Source organism: Pleuronectes platessa, chromosome 2 (assembly GCF_947347685.1).
Source record: "Pleuronectes platessa chromosome 2, fPlePla1.1, whole genome shotgun sequence".
Taxonomy (NCBI): domain Eukaryota; kingdom Metazoa; phylum Chordata; class Actinopteri; order Pleuronectiformes; family Pleuronectidae; genus Pleuronectes; species Pleuronectes platessa.
The window spans coordinates 1,924,470-1,942,531 of record NC_070627.1 but is presented as its reverse complement, the minus strand read 5'-3'; the positions used below and the strand labels follow the sequence as shown (position 1 = coordinate 1,942,531).

Genomic DNA, 18,062 nt, shown 5'->3' with positions numbered 1-18,062 from the left:
CTGTAGTCATTAAGGCCTGTGATCCTCTGCTTCTTGGGAACGGGGATGATGGTGGATGTTTTAAGGCAGGCGGGTACAACACATTCAGCCAGGGAGGTGTTGAAGATGTCTGTGAATACTGGAGACAGCTGATCCGCACAGTGCCTTAAGGCCTAATTATAGTCCTGCGACTGCAACCGCGGAAGGCCACGCAGCTGCATCGACGGACTCGTTTTGGTTTATACTTCTCTAACGTGCTGCGCTTGTTGCAACGCAATTCACCGCCAGACCCATAGGCGTAGTAACGTTTTTTTTCAAAGACAAAACACACAAAGAAGAAACGTCTTCTTCTTCGTCGACTGTTTATTTACATCGCCACTCCGGCTCCTCATAGCCTATTTCTGGCGGACAAATCGGCCAGTCAGTGACGGGTTATGCAAGTGGTCATACTTTCGGATCTCTTCTGCCAAGTGCTCTTCTATTTGGTCCATATTCGTTCTTCTAAATCTTCCGTGATTTCCGCGTATTGTGGGGCATGAAACCGGAAACTAGACTCCGGACGGGATGTAGTAAGCCGACCAATCACAAGCCTTGCGGGCTGCGTGAGGCTCGCGTCGCTTTGTCGTGTAGTTAGAAAAATTGGCGGACACACGCATGCCCGCAGAGGGGACGAAAGGGGCGTGTTGTGTGTCTTGCGTGCATGCGTGCGTGCGTGCAACCCGACTATAATTTGGCCTTTAGTGTTGAGGGGGAGACAGCGTCTGGTCCAGCTGCCTTACGGGGGTTCAGTCTCTTCAGGAGCTTATTTACATCTCTCTCCTGAATTGAGAGAGGTGTGATGGGGGGGATGGATGTGTGATGGGGGGGATGGAGGGGATGGGGCAGTCTGGGGCCATTTTGTGGGGGGGGCTATTTTCTTTGTCCAGGCTGGGGAGAAGAGGTGTGATAAATGCAGGGGGGGGGGGGGGGGGGGGTTGAGATTGTCTATCGAATCTACAGTAGAAGTCATTCAGTTTGTTTGCAAGTATCAGGTCTTCCACAGAGTGGGGGGATTTGATTTTGCAACCGGTGATCACACAAAGGCCTTTCCAGACAGACGAGGAGTCGTTGGCTGCAAACTGTAGTTCCAGCTTCTTTGAATACTGTTGTTTGGCCTCCTTAATCTCCTTGCCAAACGAGTATTTAATCAGTCGGAACCTATCCATGTCCCCATTCTTGAAGGTAGTGATGTGTCCTCCCGTGTCGAGGCTTCGAAGCGTGTGTCGAGTAATCCAGGATGAATTTTATGAAGCGCGTATCGAGGCGTGTGTCGATGACGTATGTGATGACGTTCGAAGCCTCGCGAACCGGCCGAACCACGTGACTGATTCAGGAAATGGTTCGCGGGTTTGGTGTGCGATTCAAAATAAAAGGGGTCGCGAACCGCAATGGATTCCCCCTTGCATGTACTTGTTTCGGGACATTATTGTGCATTTGCCAATACATTCAACTTCTATTTTTTGCGATGGAGCCAGCGAGAAAGAGAAGATTTTCCCCTGTCTGTGAACACTTTGACCTGATCTCTCCTAATAAGGTATGAACATGGTAATAATAATTAGTGAAATATACTGTAATAATATGTGACAACACAGCGTATCGCTTGTCCTAATGCATTTCTTGTAATTCCTGGTATTTTAAAAGGTGAAGTGTCTGTTGTGTGCCAAAGAACTTGGATATAACAACAACACCTCATCTATGCTGAGGCATTATAGAGCCCTGCATGAGCACATGGAGACCAACCGAAGTGGACCAAGCTCAGGTAAGCCATTTCAGGCTAACATAAAATGGCATGGTATGTTTGTATTACACACCATTAACAAATGTGATTAATGACTGAGTTAATCTATATAGCCTTTTTTTCTCATCAGGTCTGAAGAATGATGTGGATGAGGCCTTGGTCAATATGGTCATTGAGGATTCCCAGCCCTTCACTATTGTGGAGGACAAAGGGTTCAGGAAGCTTGTTCAAGCTTTCAACCCTACCTATGTTCTCCCCACTAGGCAGGTGTGTATGTGAGCACATGAGGCATGTTTCCTCATATTTGCCATTCATACAGTCTTCTCTTCTTTTATTTAGGCTTTGAAAGCCATGGTTGAACAGAGGTACAAGGAGTCAATGGAGAAAGCCAAAGCCATTGTGTTGAAGGCTTCGGCAGTTGCATTGACTTCAGACATGTGGACCTCACTCAACACAGATGCCTATTTAGCTGTAACTTGCCATTTCATAGATGAAACCACCTCTTTGCATTGTGTTGTGTTAGGGGTGCTTCATTTCCCTGCTACGCATACTGCTGCAAATTTGGCAACAGTAAAATCAGCATTGATGTCACAGTGGGGTCTGACAAACAAAGTCACTTGTCTTGTGACTGATGGCGCAGCAAATATGGGTGCTTGCGCCAGAGAGCTTCATTTGCGTCACACAATTTGTGTGGCGCATACATTAAATTTACTAATTAAAAAGGCTCTGCAGCAAAACTCTGTGTTGTCTGAGATCCGTGCCAGCTCTAGAAGCATAGTGGGCTATTTCAAGAGCAGCACCACAGCAAAGGTGAATTACTTCATATAATTGCAATATTCTAAACGACACTGTTTTGTGTAAGTTGCTGCTTCAGTGACACATGAATGACTCACTGTTTGTTGGCAAATTCTATAGGAGAAGCTGACACAGGTGCAGGAGCAAATGGGCCGGCCAGTACTGAAGCTCATTCAAGAGGTGGATACACGCTGGAACAGCACATATCATATGCTCCAGCGTGTTTATGACCTCAGGGAACCTGTAGGAGCAGCTTTGGCCGGCCTACACACTGATGTTGCCACCCTATCATCCGAACAGTATGCCATTATTGCAGCATGTCTGCAAGTGCTGGCCCCATTTCATGCTGCCACGGTGGAGCTGTCAGAGGAGAAGAGAGTGTCTGGATCCAAGGTCATTCCACTTTTATCCATGCTACACCACTCACTGGAGGAGGAGGAAATGGGAATTGTGAAGACTCCAGAGAGCACAGAAATGGCTGAGAGTCTGAGGAAACAATTAAAGGAGAAGCTGCAAACTCTACAATCTATGAGCATAATGTCACTGGCAACTCTGCTTGATCCAAGATTCAAAAAGATAGGCTTTTTTAATCCTAACAAGGCAGCAGATGCCGTGACAAGGCTCACTAACGAATGTGTTTTGGTTATGGGAAAAAGCGCCGCCGCCTCCTCCTCCTCCTCCTCCTCCTCATCATCATCATCATCACAACCGCAGTCATCAGAAGCTACTCAGCCTGTGACTCAGGGTAATGGATACTTGATACATTCTAATTGTATTATTGTATTGAGTCACTTACACCTGGTTTCTCTGTCTTAGGTTGCAAACTGTGGCAGCGGTTAGACACCAAAGTCCTGCAGACGAGGACACAAAATGTCACAACGGATGCAGCAGTAGAGGTCCAGCAGTACCTAGCAGAACCAAATATTGGAAGGGTGGAGAATCCCCTGGAGTATTGGGGGAAAAAAAAGAATTTATTTCCGAACTTGTACAAACTAGCCGTTGCTTTGCTTTGTACTCCAGCTTCATCTGTGCCCTGTGAAAGGATATTTTCTAAAGCAGGTGAAATTATTTATAAAAAAAGAAACCGCCTGAAGCCCAGCACTGTTGAGAAGCTGTTGTTTTTAAATAAAAATGGATAAACTGTTATCCCTATTGTACGTGTTACATTTTGTCCCCACACACAAGCACAGTCACAAACCAAGTAACACAAGCACATTCACATCACAATCCTCTCACTAATTTCTTTCCTGTTTCCCTTTTGACCCCGCCATTGTTTCATAGAGACAGACACCATATTCATAAGTTCATAATGTATTTATTGGCATCACAAACATCAGTCATTTATACAAATCAAAGCTTCTGACCCCAGAGCCATGGTCTCATTATAATTACATTGACATTTACATTTAATGTCCACTTGATGGCGCACTAGAGCAAATGAAGCATCATGAAGCCTCGGCCCATTAGCGAACCTATTGGATGGAAAGCTTCAAAGCTTCATGAAGCTTCATCTCGCCATCACTACTTGAAGGCCACCTCCTTCTCCAAACGAAGCTGTTTGAGCTTTGCTGTGAACCAGGGCTTGTCGTTGTTATAACACACCCTGGTGCGTGTCGGAATACATCTGTCTTCACAGAAGCTGATGTAGGACGTCACAGCATCTGTATATTCGTCCAGGCTGTTAGAAGCAGTTCTAAAAATGTCCCAGTCAATGTTATCAAGGCAGTCACGCAGCTCCTCCACAGCTTCTCTGTTGCTCCAGTTCTTGGATCTCAGCACAGCAGGTTTAGAAAGTTTAAGTTTCTGTCTGTAAGCCGGGATCAGGTGAATAAGAGCGTGGTCGGATAGACCCAGGGCAGCGCGGGAAACTGCATGATAAGCCTTGCTGATGGTGCTGTAACAGTGATCCAGGGTGTTATCCCCCCTGGTCAGGCATTTTATTAACTGTTTGTATTTCGGGAGCTCCTTAGATAAGTTCCCCTTATTAAAGTCCCCATGAACAATAACGGGGGAATACGTGTTCTCTCTCCTTCTCTCCACTCCCAGTATCGGCTCAGCGAGTTGTCGTTGAGCCTCGCGCACGTCAGCTTGCGGGGGGATGTAAACTCCGGCCAGGATGAAAGAGGTGAATTCACGTTGTTAATGAAGGAACCTTTTACTAATAAACTTAATTTAATTAATGAGGCTTGATATGTTGAAGCCAAATTAAGTAAAAGAGTCTGATTCAACCTCTGGACTAAATTTCGTAACAATCCACTTCCAACGCTTGCGAGGATTTATTCCTTATTTATTTAGGAATTTAAGTATTTATATATATATATATTTAAGTCATGTCTCGTCTTCCATATTTTCTATTGTACAGTATCAGGACTTTAATTTCCTCCTCGTCCTCCAGTCCAGCAGGCGTCACTGTTGGCTCTGATCTCGGTGTCTCTGTTTCCTGCCGCTGGATCACTTTGTCCGCTCCGAGACTCAAAGTGCTCAAAGAGGAGGAAGATGTCCGACGTGCAGCTGCTGCGGGTGTCGGTACATGAGCGGATCAGCGCCGCCGCCGAAGACTTTCTACTGCAGCTGGAGAAAGGAGGAGAAACGGCTCGAGTCCCGGCGCTGAGAGCGATGCTAACCGAGCGGCTAACGGCTGCGGGGGAAGAGATCGTCGCGGTGTTCGAAGACAAAATGGAGCGGTCCGAGCGGGAGATCTGCTCTCTGAGGAGGCTGCTGGAGGCCGTGATGAAGCCCGAACTCCGGCTGCACCGAGTTGGTGAGTCCCTCGAGAAGCCTCTCACATGCTAACGTTAGCTAGCTTAAGCTCGTTGTCCTGACGTCATTACGGTAAGCGTGCTGCGTCATTTCCTGTTTTCTTGCCACTGATGGTGGTCGCTCTCTGAATTAGCTCCTCTGCTAAACACAACTGTTTCTCTGTAGCACTACGGCTAAAATCACCGGTCTGTAGTTAAACACTCGCACATACCAACCCTTACTCTATCGTGCTTAGTGATTCTGTGTTCTGTTTGAGCTCACCCTCGCAGCTCTATAGCAGCGATGTCTTCTCTCTCTCCCTGTTGCTCCACTGCTCTCTCTTGCGCCGAGTGTCTCATGTTTACTTACTCCTCTGCCTCCCTTAACAGTAGTGGTACATGTAATAAATGTAGTGTGTTGATAGCGATGGAGGCTCGGCTTAGCGACTTAGAAGCTCGGCTCAGCAGCTTAGAAACTCCGTTAGCTGTAGTTAGCCGGCTCCCGCTAGCCGCGGAGCCACCTAGCTTATCACGTGGCTTAGCCTTAACTAGCAGTCCCCAGACTAGTCCCGTGCAGCCGGGAGCCCAGGGCAGCTGGGTGACAACCCGGAGGGGGCATAGTGCTAGACTTAAAAAGCCCACGATTAAAGAGCCACCAGCTCACGTTTCAAATAGATTCGCTCCACTCAGCGAGGCACCCGCTGATAAACAAACTCTGATTATTGGCGACTCGGTTCTGAGAAACGTCAGGTTAGCGACACCAGCGACCATAGTTAATTGTATCCCAGGGGCCAGAGCCGGCGACATCGAATCTAAACTTAAGTTAATGGCTAAAACTAAAAAAGGTAAATACAATAAAATCGTAATTCACGTCGGCAGCAACGACTCCCGGCTTCGTATGTCGGAGGTCACTAAAGTTAATTTTGAGTCCGTGTGTGCTTTTGCTAAAACGATGTCGGACAAAGTAGTTTTCTCTGGCCCGCTCCCTAATACAACAGGTGATGACATGTTTAGCCGCATGTTATCTTTTAACCGCTGGCTGTCGAGGTGGTGTTCTGTAAACGGTTCCGGGCTTTATAGATAATTGGCTAACTTTTTTTAGAAAACCTGGTCTTGTTAGGAGAGACGGCGTTCATCCCACTTGGGATGGAGCAGCTCTCTTATCTAGGAATATTACTCAGTCTATTACATGACAACCCATAGTTGGGACCAGGAAGCAGAGCTGCAGTGCTAAACACTTCTCTGCGCTCCCTCTGGATCAGTCACACAACCCCATAGAGATTGTGTCTGTTCACCGTCCGATTAAATTATTGAAATTAAACAATAACAGAGCGAGAACTCCACACAAAAATTTAATACAAATTAAAACAACCTCTGAAATAATACAGGAAACCCAGACTTTTAAATGTGGTCTTTTAAACATTAGATCACTGGAAAAAAAGGCTCTTTTAGTTAATGAAATAGTCTCCGATTACAACATAGATTTATTGTCCCTCACTGAGACGTGGCTGCATCCTGATGAATATGTCAGTCTAAATGAACCTACTCCCCCCAGTCATATCAATTCACAGGTTCCTAGAGAAATTGGGCGAGGAGGTGGAGTTGCTGCTATTTTTAACTCCAGTCTATCAATTAATCCTAAACCTAAACTCAGCTACAAATCATTTGAATGTCTGGTTCTTAGTCTTCCACGCCAATCCAGGAACCACCAACAGCCAATCATATTTGCCGTAGTTTACCGTGCTCCCAGGGCTTATACTGAATTTTTAAAGGAATTCCCTGAGTTTTTATCAAACTTAGTCCTAAAGACCGATAAAATTATTATTGTTACTTAGACAGCTTCTCTCTGATCACCCGTGATCAGTTTACCAAATTAATCTCAGGTTCTAAACCAACAACCTGTATCTTAGATCCCATTCCTACCAAATTACTTAAAGAAATTCTGCCCCTAATTGATAGTTCGTTACTTAACATTATCAATCATCAGGTTATGTACCACAGTCTTTAAAAATAGCTGTCATCAAACCCCTACTCAAAAAACCCACCCTAGACCCAGAGGTTTTAGCCAATTACAGACCAACATCTAATCTCCCCTTCATCTCTAAAATCTTAGAAAAAGTTGTTGCCAATCAGCTGTGTGAGTTTCTCCGGGAAAATAATATATATGAAGACTTTCAATCGGGGTTTAGAGCCAATCACAGTACAGAGACAGCCTTGGCAAAAGTCACTAATGACCTTTTAATAGCCTCAGATCAGGGACTTGTGTCTGTCCTCGTTCTGTTAGATCTCAGTGCAGCATTCGACACAATTGACCATAAAATTTTATTACAAAGACTCAAACAGTTAATTAACATTAATGGAACCGCCCTTAACTGGTTTAAATCGTATTTTTCTGATCGCTCCCAATTCGTGCAAACTAATGATGAGTCATCTGTGTGCACCAAAGTTAACCATGGTGTTCCACAGGGCTCTGTGCTCGGCCCAATTTTATTCTCATTATATATGCTTCCACTAGGAAACATTATCAGGACACACTCGGTAAATTTCCACTGCTATGCGGATGACACCCAGTTATATTTGTCAATAAAACCTGAACAAAGTAATCAATTAACTAAACTTCGAACATGTCTCAAAGACATAAAAACCTGGATGACCCGCAATTTTCTCTTATTAAACTCAGACAAAACAGAGGTTATAATACTTGGCCCCAAACACCTTAGAGATGCATTATCTAATGATATAGCTGCGCTAGACGACATTGCCCTTGCTTCCAATGAAACAGTCAGGAACTTGGGAGTGATCTTCGATCCTGATTTATCCTTTAATAGTCACTTAAAACAAATTTCTAGGACCGCTTTTTTCCACTTGCGTAATATCTCAAAAATCAGACATGTCCTTACGCAAAAAGATGCAGAAAAACTAGTCCACGCCTTTGTTACATCGAGACTGGACTATTGTAATTCATTATTATCAGGCTCCAGCAGTAAGTCGTTAAAGACTCTACAGCTTGTCCAAAATGCTGCAGCACGTGTCCTGAAGAGAACAAAGAGAAGAGAGCACATTTCTCCAGTATTAGCGTCGCTACACTGGCTTCCAGTTAAATCTAGAATAGAATTTAAAATTCTCCTCCTCACCTTCAAGGCCCTTAATAATATGGCGCCTTTTTACCTTAAAGAGCTGTTAGTACCTTATAAACCCGCTAGAGCACTCCGCTCCCAGAATTCAAGCCTACTTGTCGTCCCTAAATTCTCTAAAAGTAGAGTAGGAGCCAGAGCTTTTAGCCATCAAGCCCCTCGGCTGTGGAATAATCTACCACTTTCAGTTCGGGAGGCAGTCACCGTCTTTTCGTTTAAAAGTAGGCTCAAAACCTTCCTTTTTGATAAAGCTTATAGTTAGAGCTAATTACACACAGAGCTTCTCTTTCCAGCTTCTCCTTCCTCTTCTCCATCCCTATCCCCCTTCCCCGGAATCCCTTTGCTTTATCACCCGCAGATCCAGGGCCTCTGTGGCTGCACCATGGATTGCGGTTTGTGGATCGCGCACCGGGGGTCGCGGTGGTGGATCCATTGTGGCGGATTCTGAGTCATGTGGGCTGATCGTGGTGCTGGTGGCGGACCCTGTGTCGCGTTGGCATTGGGCACGGGCGGTGGACCAGGACTGCGGTGGTGGCCTGTGATGGGTCCTGGTGGTCGGCGGTGGACGGTGACTGAGGACTGGAGTGGCGTCTGGTCTGGATGGTGGATCGTGGTCTAGATGGTTGCTGAGCATGGACTGTGCTTGCAGCGGGACTGCTTGGCATGTCATGTTGGGGTTGTCCTTCGGGATGTCTACCCTCATCAAATGCTGCTAGAGACTTTGATTATTGATGATGTTCTCCTGCACGTGGCATCTATTGCACTTCTGTCCGTCCTGGGAGAGGGATCCCTCACATGTGGCTCTGAGGTTTCTACATATTTTTACCCTGTTAAAAGGGTTTTTAGTAGTTTTTCCTTACTCTTGCTGAGGGTTAAGGACAGAGGATGCCACACCCTGTTAAAGCCCTATGAGATGAATTGTAATTTGTGAATATGGGCTATACAAATAAAATTTGATTGATTGATTGATGCTAACGTTAGCTAGCTTAAGCGCTGCTAACGTTAGCCAGCTTCAGCGCTGCTAACGTTAGGTAGCTTCAGCTCTGCTCAATGTATGCTTCTCCGTTTTGACGGACACGGACAGATGGGACCGCCTTCTCCAACGTGGAACGCCCTCTCCGGGCCTCTCCGCGGCTCCTCGGAGAGCTTTTGGTGCAGCTCTAATTTTTCTAAAGGCCTCAGTATGCTTCTCCGAGTCCTTTGGGAACTGACGGACGGACAGAGGGGACGGACCCTTTTTTATTTATAGTTCTACGAGCCTTTTTGTTGTGAAAACAATTCACCGCCAGAACAGTAGATGGCGCAACTGAAGTCGAGCTTAGAGAAGCTGACTTTAATCCCACGGCTGTCATGACACTGTTTCTCAAACACCGTCAGGTTAGAAGCAAACACTTGGTAGTAGTTAGTATCCGGTGTCCCTGCTGACTGTGTGTGGAAGCTGGGGGGAAGCTAGCTGCCTCCGTGTAGCTTCAAGCTGTTGCAGCTGTTGAATTACCAACGCAGTTTGGAAACAAGACCGGGGAACCGCTGCGTTAAGACACGATAACATAAGCATTTTGACCCGCTGGGTGTCACTTTATTCCGCAAAAACTGTCGCGTCATCAACATCCTTTTTCTGTTAGTTGCCATCGTTCACTGTGTGTGAGGAGCCGGGAGGACGTAAATAAACCAGCGTGGACTTCTTCTATATGAGGTAGGCTTCTCTAAGCTCGACTTCAGTTGCGCCATCTACTGTTCTGGCGGTGAATTGTTTTCACAACAAAAAGGCTCGTAGAACTATAAATCAAAAAGGGTCTGTCAGTCCGCAACGGACTCGGAGAAGCATTAAGATTAAGATTAAGATGCATTTATTCGTCCCAAACACATGCACAGTCATGCAAAGGCACACTCATGCAGGTAGGGAAATTTAATCTCTGCTTTTGACCCATCTGGTGCAGTACACACAGAGCAGTGAGTGACCATGTACGGCGCTCGGGGAGCAGATGTTGGGGGAGTAAGGTGCCTTGCTCAGGGGCACTAGACAGGGTAGGGAGACTCTTGGATTTCTGGACAGATATATCCAGGTTCGTCTTTTGTTGTCTCTCCGTGGAGTCGAACCAGAGACCTTCTCTGCCCGTAGTCCAGGTTTCTGCCACTAGACCACTGAGGCCTTAAGCTCTTCCAACGTTGGCTAGCTTCAGCTCTGCTAACGTTGGCTAGCTTCAGCTCTGCTCTTGTTTTTACTTCAGGCTCCGTTTTTTCTCTCGTCTTCCCTCTCACACATTGTGTTATAAACAGCTGCAGCGGCAGAGTATCAGTGTATTTTCTTTATTCATGACATCACTGATGTCCCATAAAGTCGCTCTTCACCTCCACCTCAATAACAAACACCTCATGTCAGTGTCAGAAAGTTTCACTTCCTCTTCTCATCACTTGATGCCGTGACTCCGTCTGGTCTCACGACTGAAACCCATTGGTCAGCAGCATAATTCAATTGCTCTGACACATAGATGAATAAATCCATGTATGTCCAAGCAACACTTTGCCTGAACTGGATAATCTGGGTTTAATTTAAATACTAAAACAGGTTTACAACATGGATTGATTCAGTCACTAGAGTTTTGCAGTGAAGATGATCCCTGCTATTCCTTTTCCATTCCACGTGTTGATAATCTTAATATATTACACTTATTTCAGGATAAGAGTAAAACTTGTGGTTCTGTCTCGCTCCAGATGCCATCTTGAGAAATCTCCCCTGGATGCTCCAGCTTCAAGAGCTCATGCATCACGGTTGTGCTGCTGTGATCATTTGGATTTGCAGAGTTTACAGAGAAACATGTTGTTTGGTCTCCGTCTAAAAAACTCCCACCCTTTAGATGATCGTGGGCTATTTGTTTCCTGGCTTCAGTTTAATCTCTTTGTGAATCAAAGCTTTGACTCGACGCAATCATCTTCCTTCCTCCTAATGACGTCATCACTAGAAGACCAGACAGAGATGAGAAGAGAGTTTGTGCTGATAAGAGCTGACTAAGGTGTCTGGGTGATGTAAACATGATCACATGATCTATGCAGCAGAATTAATACGTCACTTCCTGTCTCCGTCTGCTGCTCCTCACTCACCTGAATAATAAAGAGGATTTGAAGCTGTTGTGAACGAGTCTGTGCTGAAAACCTGCTGCATGAGATAATCATCTTTGTCTATCTGCTGTGTCTGTCCGTGCGCTGGACCAGTTGGAAGAAAACATCACCAAATAATCAATCAAATCAATCAATCAATCTTTATTTGTATAGCCCATATTCACAGGTTACAATTCATCTCATAGGGCTTTAACAGGGTGTGACATCCTCTGTCCTTAACCCTCAGCAAGAGTAAGGAAAAACTACTAAAAACCCTTTTAACAGGGTAAAAATACGTGCAGGAAAACATCAAGATTTAAGTCTTCAAGATTAAAGATTAAAGTCTCTAGCAGCATTTGATGAGGGTAAGCATCCCGAAGGACAACCCCAACATGACATTGGGGATGACACAGTCCCGCTGCAATCACAGTCCATGGTCAGCAACCAGCAGGACCACAATCCACCATCCAGACCAGAACGCCACTCCAGTCCTCAGTCACCGGCCACCGCCACCCACCACGAGCCGCCGCCGCGGTCGTGGTCCAATGCCCGTACCCGATGCCAATGCGACACAGGGTCAGCCACCACCACCACGATCAGCCCACACGACACAGAATCCGCCACACTGGATCCACCACCGCGACCCCCGGTGCGCCATCAACAAACCGCAATCCATGGTGCGGCCACAGAGGCCCTGGATCTGCAGATGATAAAGCAAAGGGATTCCGGGGAAGGGGGATAGGGATGGAGAAGAGGAAGGAAAAGCTGGAAAGAGAAGCTCCGTGTGTCATAAAATAAAACAAGTTCTGCTGTACTAATTAGCTCTAACTATAAGCTTTATCAAAAAGGAAGGTTTTGAGCCTACTCTTAAACGAACAGATGGTGTCTGCCTCCCGAACGGAAAGTGGTAGTTTATTCCACAGCAGAGGAGCTTGATGGCTAAAAGCTCTGGCTCCTACTCTACTTTTAAAGACTTTAGGGACGACAAGTAGGCCTAAATTCTGGGAGCGGAGTGCTCTAGTGGGTTTATAAGGTACTAACAGCTCTTTAAGGTAAAATGGCGCCATATTATTAAGGGCCTTGAAGGTGAGGAGGAGAATTTTAAATTCTATTCTAGATTTAACTGGAAGCCAGTGTAGCGATGCTAATATTGGAGAAATGTCCTCTCTTTTCTTTGTTCTCGTCAGGACACGTGCTGCGGCATTTTGGACAAGCTGTAGAGTCTTTAACGACTTACTGCTGGAGCCTGATAATAATGAATTACAATAGTCCAGTCTCGATGTAACAAAGGCGTGGACTAGTTTTTCTGCATCTTTTTGCGTAAGGACATGTCTGATTTTTGAGATATTACGCAAGTGGAAAAAGGCAGTTCTAGAAATTTGTTTTAAGTGACTATTAAAGGATAAATCAGGATCGAAGATCACTCCCAAGTTCCTGACTGTTTTGTTGGAAGCAAGGGCAATGTCGTCTAGCGCCGCTATATCATTAGTGTATCTCTAAGGTCTACTATAAGGGCCTACATCCTGTTTATCAAGGTCATAGCAGTAAAGGCCTCAGTATGCTTCTCCGAGTCCGTTGCAGACTGACTGACGGACGGACGGATCGGACGGACCCGCAGCGGTTCCCCTTTATTGTTTCCAAACTGCGTTGCTAATTCAACAGCTGCAACAGCTTGAAGCTACACGGAGGCAGCTAGCTTCCCCCCAGCTTCCACACACAGTCAGCAGGGACACCCGATACTAACTACTACCAAGTGTTTGCTTCTAACCTGACGGTGTTTGAGAAACAGTGTCATGAGAGCCTTGGGATTAAGTCAGCGGGTTTTTGCGCTGTTCCCACCGCAGTTAGCATGGTGGTTAGCCCGGTAGCCCCGTTATGAAAGTTCGTTATAACCGTATGTGACCGTACACACATGCCAAGTGCTCTAACAAACTTGTCACATTAATCATAGAGTCGTAGTTGTGATTTTGGTTTATTGTGATGTAGGGAATGGAACAGGAAGTTTCCATTCCGAAATGCTGGTGTTAGCGGACCAATCACAGCCAAGGGCTATCCGTGGGCTCTCCGCCATTTCGACGTGTAGTTAGAAAAATTAGAGCTGCACGAAAAGCTCTCCGAGGAGCCGCGGAGAGGCCCGGAGAGGGCGTTCCACGTTGGAGAAGGCGGTCCTATCTGTCCGTGTCCGTCAAAACGGAGAAGCATACATTGGCCTTAAGACACTGCCAAATAAGGGTTCCATCAGGTAGACAGTATCAGAGCAGTGAGACACCTGGTCAGGGGATTTCCACTACCCTAGACACTTGTCAGTGGAATTTTCCTCCACAGTGACTATGGACTACCTCAACACCTCTGCTTCCTGACTGTGATCCTTCAAAAATAATATTAGACATTAAACGACAACCAAATGTTTTTAAAAACACTTCGGGAAACTCTGAAATGATAATCGTGTGTATTTGTGTTTCAGTTTGTCCTGCAGACGTACAGCCGCTGATGGTGAATAAAGAAGAGGTTCCCCCTGAGCAGCAGCAGTGGAGCCCCCTTGTGGACCAGGAGGACCCAGAGCCCCCCCACATTAAAGAGCAACAGGAGGAACAGTGGACCAACCAGGAGGGAGAGCAGCTTCAACAACTTGAGCAGGCCGATATCAAGTTCCCATGGACTGCTGTCACTATGAAGAGTGAAGAAGATGAAGAGAAACCTGACTTGTCACAGCTTCATCAGAGTCAGACTGAGGAGAGCAGAGCGGACTGTGGAGAACAAGAACCAGCCAGGAACTCAGGTCCTGATGGACATTTACAACAAGGTACTGAAGACAAGACTGAAGATTCTTCTGAGACTGAAGACAGTGAAGATGATTGGATGCAGACCAGGGAACCTCAGTCTGGTTCAAATACAAAAAATAACAAACAGCCTTTCAGTGATATGAAAAGTAAAACCGGTAAGAAAGCATTTGGTTGTTCAGAGTGTGGTAAAAGATTTCTTCTAAAGGATGAGCTAACTGTACATCTGAGGATTCATACAGGAGAGAAACCATCTAGTTGTTCCTAGTGTGGTAAAATATTTATAAAAATGGGTAATATAACTTTATATGAGTAGTAATATAGGAGTGAATGAATTTAATTGCTGTGTGGTTAAAGATTTAAGTTGCATCGTTTACAACAAAAAACTTGTTAGGATTTGTCAGCAACTTTTCATATTATCTATATTCATAGTTCACTTTTGTAAATAGAGAATTTATAATTCCCCCTTTCACCTGTTTTAGAAAAAATAACTCATTGAATAACATGAATGATTTGTGTTGATATTCCTATTTCTTTGATTTATACCATATATATTACATACCCATATATACTTAATGTATTTTTCATGATGTCCTCTGTGTCTGTTAAAAATTTGCTCTAAATTAACAGCTGAATATACATCAGAGGAGTCATACAGGAGAGAAACTGTTAAATTGCTCCTAATGTGGTAAAAGACATAAACTAATGGGCAATCTATCTGTGTATACGATTAGTCATACAGCAGATCATTATTTTACTTGCTCTGTGTGGAAAAAGATTTCACTGTTGGTACAATTTTTAAAGAGAGGAGGATTCATACAGGAGAAAAATTAATCGTTTGGGACAAAATATTTAAATCTATCAGCAGCTATCGATATTATCCATATTCATTTTTCACTGTTGTAAAAAGAGAATTAAGAATTCCTCCATCTGTTTTAGCAGAGTTAAACAATTTTTATGTTCCAACAAAATACAAGTCATTGAATAACATGAAAGATTTGTGTTGATATTTCTTGTTTTTACTAATTTATGCCTCATATAATACACACCAATACAGTGAAGGAATGCAGTTGTTGGTGTAGAAGGAGAAGAGTAGAGGAGAGAGCACACAACCTTGTGGGGCTCCAGTGCTCATGGTCCAGGGCTCAGAGACAAGCTTGCCCAGCCTCACACACTACCTCCTGTCTGTCAGGAAGTCATTGATCCAACTGCAGGTGGGCTCAGGCACGCTCAGCTGTGTCAACTTGTCTCGGAGAAGAGCTCGGGTGATGGTGTGGAATGTGGAGCTGAAGTCCACAAACAGGATCCTGGCGTAGGTGCCGGGGGAGTCAAGGTGCTGGAGGATGAAGTGGAGTCCCATGTTGACTGCCTGGTCTACAGACCTGTTGGCTCTGTAGGCAAACTGCAGCGGGTCAAGGAGGTGGTTGGTTATGGCCTTGAGATGGGTCAGCACAAGGCGCTCAAAGGTCTTCATTACTACAGAGGTCAGGGCGACTGGTCTGTAGTCGTTAAGGCCTTCGATCCTCTGCTTTTCGGGAACGGGGATGATGGTGGATGTTTTGAGGCAGGCGGTGACCACGCATTCAGTCAATGAGGTGTTGAAGATCTCGTAAACATTGGAGACTGCTGGTCCTCACAGTACCTTAGTGTGGAGGGGGAGACAGCGTCTGGTCCAGCTGCCTTGTGGGGGTTCAGACTCTTCAGTATTTTGTTGACATCTCTCTCCTGAATGGTCAGTTGGGAATGTGGGTTAGGGTTAGAACTAGGCAAGGGCGTTACATTAAATTGTATTCATCGATCGTCGGGAGAATTAACGATCGATTAATCATTAATATTTTTATTTTCAAATTCACTATTAATAGCTATATTAAAATGCAGTGAAAATAGAAAAAACACAGCGTGTTTCCTCATTAAGATCTTTATTACAAGATAAACAACTTGTGGCAGTTAAACGGGTTCAGTCCAATGGTTACACTTGAAAATATGCGCTGTTGTACTCGTAAGCCCCGATGAGAGAGCAGCAGCTAGCCGCTGAGAGCTAGCTGGATTTGACGGTTCTCGACCTCTCAGTCCGGTTGTTGTCACGTCCTCATTCCCGGAACCCCTCACCCAGACCCGGGTCTGTCCGGGTTCCCTTCCCCGTGGACTGAGAGTCTGTGTGCGGACATGCAGCTGAGCTAGCTCCGGGCTTCTTTCTCCAGCTGCTAACATCCTCACTGTGCTGCGTTCAGGGCAACTCGGATATTCCGACCTCCTGCCACATAACGAAATCCAGTTTTTTGTTAATTTGTTCATGTGTGAAACACAAACTCTGGAGAAACTCTGAAGACAATTCTCGGGTTTTTACCCACAGGTCATATCTGAAAACAGCTTAACCAACTAACTTACCTCCACTCGCCCTGATCTGCTCTGTTGTTTATTTGACCTCAAAATATAAAACTTTTTTAATGGTAACTATGAACTACCTCAACATCTCTGCTTCCTGGGTGTGATCCTTCAAAAAGAATATTAGACATTAAACGATACAACACAAGTTTTTAAAAATACTCTGACATGATAAACGTTTGTATTTGTATCCTGCAGACGTACAGCAGCTGATGGTGAATAAAGAAGGGGTTCCCCATGAGCAGGAGCAGTGGAGCCCCCTTGTGGACCAGGAAGACCCAGAGCCCCCCCACATTAAAGAGGAACAGGGGGAACCGTGGACCAATCAGGAGGGAGAGCAGCTTCAACAACTTGAGCAGGCTGATATCAAGTTTCCATGGACTGCTGTCACTATGAAGAGTGAAGAAGATGAAGAGAAACCTGAGTTGTCACAGCTTCATCAGAGTCAGACTGAGGAGAACAGAGCGGACTGTGGAGAACAAGAATCAGCCAGGAACTCAGGTCCTGATGGACATTTACAACAAGGTACTGAGGACAAGACTGAAGACTCTTCTGAGACTGAAGACAGTGAAGATGATTGGATGCAGACATTGGAACCTCAGTCCGGTTTAAATTCAAAAAATAGCAAACAACCTCTAAGTGGTATGAAATCTAAAAGTAAGAAAGCATTTGGTTGTTCTGAGTGTGATAAAAGTTTCAGACAAAAGTGCCGTCTAACTGTACATATGAAGACTCACACAGGAGAGAAACCATTTAGTTGCTCCGAGTGTGGATTAAGATTTCTTCAAAAGAGCGGACTAACTGTACATATGATGATTCATACAGGAGAGAAACCGTTTGGTTGTTCTGACTGTGGTCAAAGATTCAGACAAAAGGGGAGACTAACTACACATATGAGGACTCATACAGGAGAGAAACCGTTTAGTTGCTCTGATTGTGGAAAAAGATATTTTCAAAAGGGCGATCTAACTGTACATATGTGGAGTCATACAGGAGAGAAAGCATTTGGTTGTTCTGACTGTGGTCAAAAATTCGAACGAAAGGGCAAACTAACTGTACATATGAGGACTCATACAGGAGAGAAACCATTTAGTTGCTCCAAGTGTGGTAAAAGATTCAGACGAAATAGCCATCTAACTCTACATAGGAGGTCTCATACAGGAGAGAAACCGTTTAGTTGCCACGAGTGTGGTAAAAGATTTCTTCAGAGTGGCGAAGTAACTGTTCACATGAGGACTCACACAGGAGAGAGACCGTTTAGTTGCTCTGAGTGTGATAAAAGATTTATTCAAAAGGGTCAGCTAACTGTTCACATGAGGACTCACACAGGAGAGAGACCGTTTAGTTGCTCTGAGTGTGGTGAAAGATTTTCTTATAA

The 18,062-nt window shown here is 45.1% G+C and overlaps 1 protein-coding gene across 1 annotated transcript; it reads left to right on the top strand.

The window, feature by feature from the left end:
* The first annotated feature begins 1,746 nt into the window (after positions 1-1,746).
* LOC128457773 (uncharacterized) lies at positions 1,747-15,294 on the top strand. Its single transcript, XM_053442478.1, has 6 exons — positions 1,747-1,777; positions 1,887-2,023; positions 2,672-3,296; positions 3,368-3,649; positions 4,947-5,312; positions 13,984-15,294. The coding sequence occupies exons 1-6, from the start codon at positions 1,747-1,749 to the stop codon at positions 14,565-14,567; spliced, it is 2,025 nt and encodes a 674-aa protein (XP_053298453.1). The 3' UTR covers positions 14,568-15,294.
* Positions 15,295-18,062: the final 2,768 nt, after the last annotated feature.